This window comes from Pteropus medius, unplaced genomic scaffold (assembly GCF_902729225.1).
Source record: "Pteropus medius unplaced genomic scaffold, Ma_sr-lr_union100, whole genome shotgun sequence".
Lineage (NCBI taxonomy): Eukaryota > Metazoa > Chordata > Mammalia > Chiroptera > Pteropodidae > Pteropus > Pteropus medius.
This window is the reverse complement of record NW_024340692.1, coordinates 19,214,953-19,228,084: the sequence shown is the minus strand read 5'-3', so window position 1 is coordinate 19,228,084 and position 13,132 is coordinate 19,214,953. Positions and strand designations below refer to the sequence as shown.

The window sequence follows — 13,132 nt, the reverse complement described above, 5'->3', positions numbered from 1 at the left end:
CTGACTTAAGGCCATTTTCTCTTTCATGGCCCAAACTTTTCAAAGCTGGCCTCTGAAGTTATTTGCTTGGGTTTTATTCCAATAGTGGCATTTATACCTTTTCTAAATTGTAATTATTCTAATCTCTTTGCATGATTCAGCGTGAGTCAGTTATGAAATCTGTGCCTGGTCTAACTCAGAATAGTTACAGCAGATTAATAAAACAAACCAATTCACCTTGATTTGTTTCAAGTAGCTTCAAAGAAGAGACTGTGTTTATAGCACAATCTAAGAGTTTGTATGAGTGAATATGTCAGTATTTGTTTCAGTATTTTAGTAATGTATGCACAAAATGGCATAGAAATATTTAAAAAGTGTCGTTTTGGAAAACATTATAGGTAGAATTTAACTCATATAAACTTAATGACTATAGTTAAACAACACTCTCCAGGACTAGCCCTGATGGACATTTCCGGTGTCATTAGAGTATCCATTAGATTAGAAGTGATAGTGAGGAAGGTAAAAGGAGAGAATGAGACCATGGTGATACCAAGAAATGTGGCTATTTTATAAAGTCTTACTTTACCCTTTGACAAAATGGGAGAAGGCATTTAAAGTAGAAATAGATCTTGATAAGGAGCCTTCTTGCTATGATAGCTAAAAGCTTTTGTGGAAACTAGAACAGAACAGAGCACAAAGAACAATGTAACCCTTAGGATAACCACATCAAACTTTGAGGCGTATGAATCAATCAAAGCCAGATGGAAAAGAAATGTCTTTTACTTCTGGAAATTTTTTCATGAGTTAAAGAAAGTTTGCGTTTATTGTATAGTAGGCAAAAAAAAGAATGTTTAGAACAGGAAAGATTTATTGGTCATAAGCAGATATTTTTAAATTCTATTATTTTAAAATTTTATTATTGTTAAATTATATTGCTTAAGAATTATATTATTACTGGTAGAACTTAGAGCTGCTAGAAACAAAATTCTAGCTATTCTTTTCTTAGCCACACATCTTTTACTTCCTTTCTTATAAAAGAAAGGAAACTTTGAGAATAAGAATGATTTTGAAAACAACCCCCCTATATGATAAGTGGTAGAATTAAATATCTTTCAATCTTTTCCAATTCTGTATATCTGCTTTGATTTAATTCACTTCTATGGTTCCTCTCATTTCAGATTACTATTCTAGGGCTCAATTTTTTATTTTGTAAATAGTTGGAGATGTGTTTTTTTTAAGTTGTTTATACCTTCCTCCCACATCAGCACCAAACCACCATATTCCATGAATATAAAGTCCATTTATCTATAAATAATTGTGTATTTTATTTTCCAGATGGAGATTTTTTTTGTTATACAAGACATGAGCCTATTGGCGTATGTGGCCAAATCATTCCTGTAAGTTGTTCTCTTGTATAATTTTTAATGTTAGAAAGCAAATGAGTTCTAATTCTATTTCACTTGGTAATGAAGCTTTCTTCAGCACAAACGATGCTTAGATATTTGCTAAATGAGGAGCAAATGCAGCAACTGTTGAACTTGGGTCTCCCTGTGACTGAACTCCTTGGATATGAATTAGTCCAGAAAACTACCTATATCCCAGCATATCTCTTGAGTATGTTTTAATATTACAGCATCAACAATTCTCGACCTTTTACTCTATTGTTTGTTTTTAAAATGCTGTATCATATACTCTTTTTAAGTCTCATACTTTACAGAAAAGTGGTCATTTTATAGAAAAGTGGTCATTGCTGGCACATCTGCTGCGGGTCACCATTTTAGTGAAATATAGTATGGTCTACCATGCTCCAACATTTTTATCTCCTCGCTGGGACTTCTCATCATGGAGAATAGTAGCAACCAGAGTTTCAAATCTTGAATGAGATGTTTTAATTCAAATGGAAGGAACTATTGGAGTACTGATGGAATAGATTCTCACTTTAGATAACAGACTTTGATACTTCAAATTCCTCTTAAAGAAGGTAGTATTTTAAGCAGAATCATGAAGATTTTCTTTTTGGCTTAACAAATAGAAACTATTTAAACAATTTCAATTTAACTGAAATATTCAAAAAGACCAAATAAAAAGATGATAATGTGTTCCAAATTCTTAGATGAGGAAGTGGCAATGACTTATCTTCTGTTTCAACAAGATTAAAGTGTATACATATCAATATTTTGAATGAAATTTCTCATTAATTCAAAAATATTAATAAAATCCATAAAAACTACACAATTTTGAATATTAATAATAATTAATACTTACTGCATGTCTATGATGAACCAGTCACTATGTTAAGCATTTGGCCCACTTTTTCCATGAATCCTCAGGACAAACTTCTGAGGAACAGAAGACTTATATTAGCATTCGCAAATGATGGCATCATTCACAGAAAGCATGTAACTTATCTGAGTCCACATAGCTGGTCTGTGGTTGAGCTGAGATTTGAACCAAGCTCTCAGCCTTCAGACCCTAGACTTCTTTGTCTTTAGCAAGGTATTTGTCTTAGAAATAAATACTACTAAATACTTTTATTGGGTAAATAGTAATGAGATGATATATACAAAGGGAGGAATAATCACACTTTTTAAACAGTTACAAGATAATATATGTATGTTAAATAATAAGGCTTGATTTTCAAACCATGCAGTGATTTTTTTTCTCTCGATAGAAAAAGAGCTCAAAATAACAGTGCTTGATAAAATGCAGTGGCTCACTCTGCTCCTCTCCTGTATCTAGTTTATTTGGATCTTCTTAGCATTTATAAGATGTTTTAGCATATACCAGATAATTAAAGAAAACTACTACAATTATTATTTAACACCTACAAGGAGTGTATAATGTAGAATTTAGGTTAGTGAATGTGGCTTTTGACAATACAAAGACTCTATTGTTATCTACTGCTTTCTAGTGGAATTTCCCGTTGGTGATGTTCATTTGGAAGATAGGGCCTGCCCTTAGCACCGGAAACACAGTGGTGGTCAAACCAGCAGAGCAAACTCCTCTCACTGCTCTTCATATGGCATCTTTAATAAAAGAGGTAAGTTTCTAAATCAAAAAATGCACCAAATGCAGGAGTCCTGATTTATAATAGGAAGACCTCATTTGGTGCTATTGTAAACTACATTATCTGCCAATGGTTTCAGTCCAGTGGTGCAGACACATTTAGTATGGCTGCCAGCTGGAATCTCTGGTAGACAACCCAAAAGAACTTCTGCCCAAATGGAGACAGGAAGCCAGACTCAAAGGCTTCATGTTAAACATTCACCTTACCATCACTTCTTTGTTTTTTTACTCCAATTCTCACAAATGCAAATTCATGTTAAAATTGATAGCTTTCTTTCAAATGTTGGAACGTAAGTTGTTTTATAACTGCCACTAATGACTGGAAGGTTCTGAAAATTTGCTTCAGCTACTCTATTCAAAGATTGGAGGCCTCTGTGCCAGTATGCTTGGTTGTACTATTGAGCCACATTATTTTTAAGCACATCTACCCATGAAGGGATATGTCAATATTCTCTTATGTTATGGTTTCCTCTGCATTTTACCTTTATGCTCAAAAACTAGCAAAAGAGCACATGAAATTTAATTTCATCAGCTATCCAGATTATGTTAACATCGTTTTTCTTGTAAATAATTTATTGTCCTTCTTTCTTCATATCTTGCCAATACTTTACCAAATTAAAGTTAAAAATTAAATATTGAAAAAAAAACTTTAAAAACAAGCTTTAGTCACTGGGAAAAAAAAGAGATGTCAAAATGAGGCATTTTGATGCAAATAACATGAAATTTTAATGTGCCTACATCAATTGTCACAGTTTCCTACCTGATAACTCTTTAACTAGGAAAGAAATCAATCAGTGAAGCTTAACCATGAATGAATGATTAACCTTTTATTAAATCATACCAATGGGAATTTGCAACCCAGTTAGTATACCTTTAACTGTCAACAGGTAGAAACTAAAATGTGGAGTCTCTTTAGCTTCTTATTTTTGCTGATGGGATAAGAAGCACATTGCTGTCTTTCTGTGTGAGAATTTACTAAATGCTTTTATGCATACTATCGTTCTGAGTTACTATTAAAAAATTTGAGAAAGCCATCATTGGAGCATTGATCCACAAAAGTCACGTGTGGACTTTCCTGAGGAGAAATGGTCCCTCAACAGTGCAACCCTTGAGGTCATTTTACGTGAGCTAACCAATGAAATTTGATGATGATGATGATGATGATGATGATGATGATGATGATAATGAATTTTTTTGGTAGAGCAACTCATAAGGTTAGCAAAAGCGACAGCTTTGATCCCATACTCCCTTCTTTTTTTAATAGAAATAAATTCTCCATTCTGTCATAACTTTTTTACTTTGTGTCTTTTAGGCAGGATTTCCTCCTGGAGTAGTGAATATCGTGCCTGGCTATGGGCCTACTGCAGGGGCAGCCATTTCTTCTCACATGGACATAGACAAAGTGGCCTTCACAGGATCTACAGAGGTAACATTTACTCAGGCTGGTAGTGAAGAATGTCTGCATTTCCAGCTGTCAGAAGCATGGTTTATGTAACTGTTTTTAAGCTGACATGTTCTTAAAACAAAAGTTTTTTTTAATGATTAGTTCCTCGTCCTAGTTCAAGCATGTTTATAGAATATAAGCAGATGTAATTGAGATGAAATGAAATACCTATTACCAACTCAGAATGACTGATGTAAATTGTTTTCAGTGTGTTTATTACTTTCCCTAATGAGAAATATGACCAATTAGAACTTGTCATATGATTAGTACAGTTTATGATAGAAAATATAAATTAGGCTATAACGATTTGCGTGAATGAATGTAATTTTAACCTGTAGATTATAAAACTTAAATAGCAGAGCCTCACCGTCAGCAGCTCCTTATTTGGGGCTCTCTCTTCCCTGAACGTTCTGAAAAGAAGTTATCCGTTCATCTTCCTTGGATGTTACTGCTGGTCCTGCCTAACTTTTCTGCCTCTCTGGCTCTAGCTGAGCTTCCTAGAAGGTTAAAGAACAGGGCCTCAGCCATGGGCATTGTGAGGACAGGCATAAGGAAGAGAAAAGGGGAGCAGTCTGGAAGGCAGAATTTGGGAGAATGGATTCCTACCTATTGAAATGATTTTTTATTGCAAACAAAAGCAAGTGATGAAATCATACTGTACTAAGCAAAAACAAAACAAAAACAAAAAATACCTCTTGAGTCATTTTTTTAGATTATATGACATTGTTAGATATATAAGGCAAAATATAATGCATGCCTCTTACAGGTATATAGTACAGAGGATGAAGAGTGAGAATAACCCTTTCTTGTAAAGCTGCTGACACAAATAAGAAACAAAGCAGGATGTGATAAGATACTGAGATGTGTACGAAGTGCTGGGAGTTCACAGGAGGGAATAATGATGTCGAAATGGGTGCTAGAACTTGCTCTGGGTTTTGAAGAATGGTTACTTTTCAAACTCCCCAGAGATTGAGAAGCAAGAAGAACATTCTAGATAGTGAGGAAAGACTAAGTGGATTACTTTATACTCCTAATTAGCCACTCCAATTAAAAAAAAGAAATTTACATAGAGAACTAAAATAATGGAAAAACAAATTTTATTTTTATCTTTTTAAACTAGGTAAATGAGTGTATACTTTTTATTGTTTTTTCATATATAGGGAGAAAAAAATGTTTGCATTGTGCAAACCCCTAATCGAGCTGGGAGAAAGCCAATCCTGACTCAGGAGTCTGTGGACAAAACTATTGAGAATGTTCAAGACATGGCAATAAATTAAAAATGGTGAAGTCACAGGTTGAAATCATAGCAGATTAGGTAAAGACCAGAAGACACAAATTCCTCAGCCTAGTATTCTAGACCTTCCCCAACAGGGACTTCATGTACATTACCAGCTCTAGATCTCATGCCTACTCATTTCTTCAGTTCATCTGGGCCACAGGCTATACTGTTCCCTGATCCCATCTCCAGTATCACTTCCTGTTATTCTTGGCTCATCCCTGAGCCCCTAAAGCATTCTGGAGGCATTTTACCTACCAACAAAGAAACCTTCAGATTAGAGGACTAGGAAGCATCTAGGTTCAAATTCTGACTCTACCCTCGTAAGCAGTGTGTATTCTAAAAGTTAATTATCCTTATTCATTGTTATCTTCAGAAACTAGTACACTAATACTTCTAAATAAGTGTTAAAAAATTAAGAGTGACTAAGATAATTTTATAAGCCTCACAGAAAAATCAATCTTTCTGAGTTCTCTTTTAGCTTCAGTTTTGTTACTTGGCAGTTAGTAAGGACTTGCCAAATGTCATAAAGAAGCAAACTACATTTCTTCTGGTCATTGTAGCAATGAACCCCGTTCTAAAAGTGCTTCTGGCAAGGTATGAATTTTATGTCCCATGAGATTCATTTAAAACAATATCTAACCCACATTGTGCAGGATATAATAAGTTACAACACTTTCATGGGCATTTGCAGAAGTAGCAGATGCTCATGAAAGTGTTGTAACTTATTATATCCTGCACAATGTCGGTTAGATACTGTAATAAGTGTTGTAACTTATTATATCCTGCACAATGTGGGCATATACTGTTTACCATAATCTTAATAGTTCCTTTCTTTTCTTCATTGCAGACCTCTTTGGGAAAAGCGATAAACCTTTACTTTTTTCCAATCAAGGGAATAAAATTATAGGACAAAACTTGATGTTTCCTTGTTTGGTTTTAGCTAGACTTTGGGAAAAACTCAAGCAAACCTGTTATTTGCTACTTGAACCGTCACTAAGCAAAAGTATAACTTTTCTAGTCATTCATAATTCTAACCATTCTTCATACTAGTTCTTTTGACATCTGTAGCTTTTTAAAAAAAATGCCTCTGATCTTACTTTTTTCCCCATGACAAAAATTATCTACTTTATTAATTTCTCCAATAAATCTTTCTAAGAAAAGGAAAAGGAAATAGAAAAGAAAAGAAATGTAGAAAGAATTTGGAGAATTCAAAGGGAAAAAGACAAGTAAGAAATAATATCTAGCAAATAGAAAATTCTTAATTGCCCTTAAAACTCAATTTTTTAAAGTGGTCGTAAGAAATATGTTGTGGAAAGAAAATGGGATACAGGAGAAATTTCAGACAGGATTTCCCCACTGCAAGTATACTTCTAGTTTATTTTTTATTAACCATAAGAGTTTGATTTAGTCCCATAAAATCTTTAAATAAGATAAAAACATTAGCAGATTAATTAATGTTCTACTCTGTAATGCACAATAGCAGTCAGTTTGGTAAACACATACAATTTAAACATATATTCAGCAAACATCTACTTTTGTTCAATTGGATAGAAACTTTTTTTTTTTAAATCCGAGGTGCCAAATAGGAAAAGAAATCCAGAGAATAAAAATAAATTATCTTTCTTTAAAAAATGCAAAGATCATTTTAGTGCATTAAGACTTTAATAAAAAATAACAGTTATAAAACAATCCAGATTTTAGAGATGAAAAATGAAAACTACAGAAAATAATCTTGATGGGAAGTGATCCACAAAGGAAAACAAAAACAAAAACAAAACAAAACAAACAAACAAAAAAACCAATGTCTTTCTCTGAAGAGAGGCAACTAGCATTAAAGAAGAAATCAGAACAGTAGGATTCCAGCTAACTGAAATAGCAGCACGGAGCACAGATCCAATTTCTTTCTTCTAACTCCACTGTTCAAAGGTGTGGCGGGAGAGAGGAAAAGAGAGAGGTTTGTTGGTCACCCAACAGTTAAGCCCACTGTGATAGTGCTGAGAAAAAGGTATGCAGTGATAGAATATTGTCACTGTTACCAGGCAGGTGACATCTGCTTGGGAAATTGATATCTATAAAATAATACAATCTGAGGGAGGCTCTGAAAGAGTCTTCATGAGGGTTCCCTGAGCGATCAGAAGAAGAAATGGTCGTGTTCTAGAGCCATCAGAGAAGAATTCAAAGAGAAGCTAAGATATGAGCTGGACCCCAAGGAAGGGTAGGGCCAGGTCAGATGGGTGTCTAATGAGGAAGCTAATGTTCAGGGAGTGGCAAATATGCCAGTTTGGATAGAGTTTTTCTGGATTTTATAGAGTGATGAAGAGTCAAATAGATAAGTTATAGTTGGAGCCAGATATGTCAAATTGATCAGTAGAAAGATAATGGTCTGCTTAAAATGAAAAAAATAACTTTCTAGCCATATACATCAAGATCAGCTTCTGTATTCTATATCTCTGTTCTCATGAGCATTTTTCTGATTCACCATATGATTATGTTTTGACAGAGGAGGTATTAGATCTTGAAAAATGCCATTTAAGGTTCTCTCGTATGAAACTTAGCTATGGCACAAACTTCATATAAATTTAAAATGCTAAATAAACCTGCCTTCACGAAAGCAGGTTAAACCTATTTTGTAATGCTCCATTGTAGGTTGGCAAAATAATCAAAGAAGCTGCTGGGAAAAGCAATCTGAAGAGGGTGACCCTGGAGCTCGGTGGAAAGAGCCCTTGCATTGTGTTTGCTGACGCAGACTGTGAGTAGAAATCACTCTTTTACCTTTTACTTTTCATCCTTTTTGTAATGCCATACAGTGAACTCGAAGTTTACAAGAGGGGTTGCTTCTCATGTCAAGGTGTAAGGCATTAATCAGAGTCGAATATTACTCTTAAAAATCTTTTAAAATGTCCTACAGTTATAACATCTAGCTAAGTCTAACACAGACACTATTTCTTCCTGGTTTGGAATAGATTTCTATTTTCCCAGCTGAACTCTAGATAAACTAACTGTTTTACATTTAGGGGCCATAATATATATTTCTAATTCCATAGCTTTAAGTAGTAGCATCCCATTAAGAAGAGTGAGATACCCTCAGACATATTGGACTGAGACCAAATGGAATCAAAGTAAATTTCACATTCATCATTTCTCTTCATTTTGGGTCATATACTCATTTTATTTGACATGGCCAGAAGAAAATAATACTATTTAAGTAATTTTTTTCTTCTAGCAAGTGTAGTTGAATTAACATATACTAAATCTATAGTTATAATGTGACTCCACTATAAAATATCAAGTAGAATCCCACAATTATTTCCTAAATGAGAATCAATTAACAGAAATAGTTGCTCAAATACTCATCTAACTCTTTAACAGCTGTGTTATTGGTCTGAGGCTTTAAACACAAATGGCTAATGGAACTGGCCTATGTTGTATTGTGATCTTAACTGAAACTTTTAGATCACCTTACCTTATTATATGGTCTATAAACATGACAGGATTCCCGATTTTACCAAACCTTTCCATAAACTGCCTGCACTAAAACTTAAGCAGATGTGGTTAATTCACAAGAAAAAAGTAACAATGCCCAACTGCTACAATGTTGAATTAACTCTTCAGCATTTAAATAATTAAAATGCAGAGAAAACTTTCTTCTATTTGTTTAGGATCTACTAATGAACAAACTATTTCTTCCTTTTAAGGCCCATTCTACCAACTCAAATACATAGATGAGAAGAGTTTATAAGCACACATGAAATAATGTGGTATAGTTTAGATAGAGTTGAAAAAATTCTTCTAGAACAGGTGTAAAGTGGGGATCGATTCTGAATATTAGTTTTCTTCTTTCTTTTTTCAGAAATACCAGTTTTCAAGGTATCTAAGAATGTGTTGAAGTTATTTAATACGATGGATATTTTATATTTTCTTTGTCATTTAGTTAAAACCCGAGGCCTGATGTCACCTAATTATAAACAAAGATATTTATAAAAACCTTTTGTAGTGACATTTGATATTATGACACTTTTCACATTTTTAGTAATGTCCATGTTAAAACTTGTAATAATAACCACATTTATTTAGATTCTATTTGTTGCTGCTATTTCCATTGCAAATAAAGGATCAGAAAGGTTAATTTGTCACCTGGCTGATAAGAGGTAGAATATATTGAATCGATGTCTGACTACACAACTCATGGTTTTTCTGTAACACCATATTGCCTCTGTGATATGTATATAATCTTAAGGAACTATTTCTTCTTTAATGTGGATGTCTTCTTTGTAGTGGACAATGCCGTTGAGTTTGCACACATTGGGGTATTCTACCACCAGGGCCAATGTTGTATAGCTGCATCCCGGCTTTTTGTGGAAGAATCAATCTACGATGAGTTTGTTCGAAGGAGTGTCGAGCGGGCTAAAAAGTATGTTCTTGGAAACCCTCTGACCCCAGGAGTCAATCAAGGCCCTCAGGTAGGTATACAATAGAAGGAATAGACTTCTCAGGGGACAAGAATAAAGCGTTCTCTTTAGGCCTAGTTTTCATTAAATAAGATTACTTCCCATGTATGCGTCTTCCTGGGTGGTGATACTATATCAGTGATTTAAAAAAGTAATTAATCTAACTCCGAACAGTAAAAAAATCATCCTGTTCTTGTATTGCCTAGTTTTTATGTCTAAGAACAGCTTGTGACTCATGTTAGGAATTAAAGAGGAAAAATAACAAATGATGTAAATTTATAGTTTCCTTCAATCTGCATGCCTCTTGATTCCCATATACAGTGAGTTCTCTATGTACTTGTAAATTTTTATACAAGTCTATCATTTATTTCTTTCTTGGAATCCATTCTTTGTCTCAGCTTCCAAACCACAGAGAGAGGCACCTAGCATGCCTCTAAACTCTCCCCAATGTCTTTAGTTACTCTGATCTTCTACTGATGATGTGTCCTAAAAGGTCTGATGTTCCTGAGTTTGTGGCAAACTTCTCATTTTAGTTGTTACAGACCAATTACTCTCCTCAGATTCCCATTTTCTTCTGTCTACATAGAACTATTTTCAATAAGAGTGTTTCTCTTTCTCTTTTATTCAAAGGTCCTCTTTCACTCTTCCTTGCCCAGTTCTCCGTGTATTGTCTGTTATGGAAGCTCCTGAACCTTTGGTTCTAAATCTCCTCTTGCCCTTTGGGATCTTGCTCTAGAGCAGTGGTTCTCAGCTGGGGACAATTTTGCCCTCAATTTGCAATGTTTGAGAAATTTTTAGCTGTCACGACTTGGAGAGAGGGGTAGTTCTACTGGTAGAACCGCCAGTAGTATCTACCCACTGGTATCTAGTGAGTAGAAGCCAGAGATGTTACTGATCATCTTAAAATTGCACAGGGGAACCCCACAATGATTTATCTGGTGCAAAATACCAAAAGGGGCGCTATTGAGAAATCCTGCTCTAGAGTCTACACAATAAACTTAGAGCCTTTATTCCTCCACAATAAAAATTATCGCTGTTCCACACTGTTGATTTGGAACAAATACTATTCTTGATTTATTCACTAAGTCAAAAATAAATTTGATTAACCAAAATTTATTGAATGTTACTATCAGCTAAACCCTGGGATGGGTACCTGGCAATGCCAAGCAAAACTAGAAGGTTATGCTACCTGACCTCATGGAGTTTACAGTTGTGACAAGTTAAGAGGCTGTCTTGTAGTGTCATTCTCATTCAAAATATCCAATTAGGAAAATCTTGGGATTTAGGCAATGCCAAATATTCACACATGAAATCCCTAAAATACATACCATAATAAGTTGTTTGGCTTTATCCCATTATACTTTGTATTTATCTTCAAGTTAATTAGTACATAGAAATAGTCGCTAATTTTGATCATATTTGCAAACTTTTCAATTAGCTAGCAAGACATATGTTAAATTCAATTTGACTCGGTCACCCATTCTAAAAAAAAAAGGATTCTAAGTTTTAGTTGTGGTTATTTCTCTCTCTTAATAGCTATATATTTATTAATGTAAAAGTAAAGCACTTTTCCCATTTCCTGTATGATGTACTGGTAGGTAGACAGACGGACAGACAAAGAGATGGGAAAGGAGGAGAGGGAAGAGAAAGGAAGGAGAAGGGAGGAAAGGGGAAGGAAGAGAATATCTAAGATATTTAACATTAAATATTGTTGGGCAATACTTTTCTCTTGTTAGGTATCTGCACAGTTCAATCAGAGGCTGAAAAAATTGAGCTAGAACACTTTATTATTTCTAAGAAAAGGAAATTAAAATAGACTTTAAGAAAATTCCTATTCATAGGATTCTTAAGTAAACAATCCAGTGTTCTTACTGCTTAACAAAACTTTAATCTCTGTAAGTGAATAGATTTTATCACAGGTTGCACCAAATAAGTAGAATAAGTAGATACGTTGGGACTTTGAGAAGTAAAAGACTGAAAAGCCCTTGGGGCTTCTTTACCCTTAAAAATACTCATCTGCTATAAGAAAGCTTATAGAAAGAGACACTTTATTCACTAAGCTTTAGCATACATATATATCATAAATTCTTCATTAGTAAAGTGCTTTTCCAATTTATTTCATAGACAAAATGTGCATTTACTTAAAAACTTGGAAAAAATCAGTATTTTTATTTGACAAAGAATTGATGATAGCCACATAAAATGTGCTAACATCATCAGCAGTGTTACATCTTGTCCTTGTGTGGAGAGATGGACTTGAGTTAGAAGCTGGATTTACAATCTAACCTCCCTGAGGCTCTATTTTCTCACCTGTAAAATGAGAGTCAGTAATATCAATTTTGAGGGGTCATCGTGCATTGAGATGAGATAATCGGTAAAAAGTATTTATGAACTTGGCTCATACTACATACTCAATTCCTGTTAAATAAATAAAAATTACATGCTTCCAATTATACCTACAGTGACAATTCTCATCACAGATCAATAACTTCATATAGCTACTCTTATTGCTCTCGTTGTTTTATGGTTTCCAAATAATATGAGAGATGTGTCTGTCATTTCTCAATCTGTCATCTTTATCAACCCATTGACCCTCAGGGATCAAAGAATTTGCACATTCAAACACATCAAAATGTATACTTTGAGACTGTTGCAGCAATGTCAAGCCCTATTACATTTCGTAGACTAGCCCATGAGCTAATGGCCTATTACACAGTAAAGAGCCCCTGCTACATCCTAGCATTATTGAGAAGTTCCTGAGGGCTAAAAAGAAGGCCAAGCTCAGATATGGTCAATTCGAAATCTTCTAAAGAAAGTTTATATTTATGGTGAATCAAAATTATCCCGACTAAACTGAATATGTCCCTAAGTAGAACTGAAATTTTCTGTCACTGCTCCTAAACTCTAGTGCAATGT

At 34.3% G+C, this 13,132-nt stretch overlaps 1 protein-coding gene across 1 annotated transcript in view; it reads left to right on the top strand.

Moving 5' to 3' along the window:
• The window catches only part of ALDH1A1 (aldehyde dehydrogenase 1 family member A1), a 52,188-nt gene that overhangs the window by 23,607 nt on the left and 15,449 nt on the right, over window positions 1-13,132 (top strand). Inside the window, exons 5-9 of the mRNA XM_039841825.1 lie at window positions 1,315-1,376; window positions 2,891-3,019; window positions 4,358-4,471; window positions 8,415-8,517; window positions 10,044-10,228. Coding sequence (XP_039697759.1) covers window positions 1,315-1,376; window positions 2,891-3,019; window positions 4,358-4,471; window positions 8,415-8,517; window positions 10,044-10,228 — 593 coding nt within the window. The remainder of the gene's footprint in view (window positions 1-1,314; window positions 1,377-2,890; window positions 3,020-4,357; window positions 4,472-8,414; window positions 8,518-10,043; window positions 10,229-13,132) is intronic.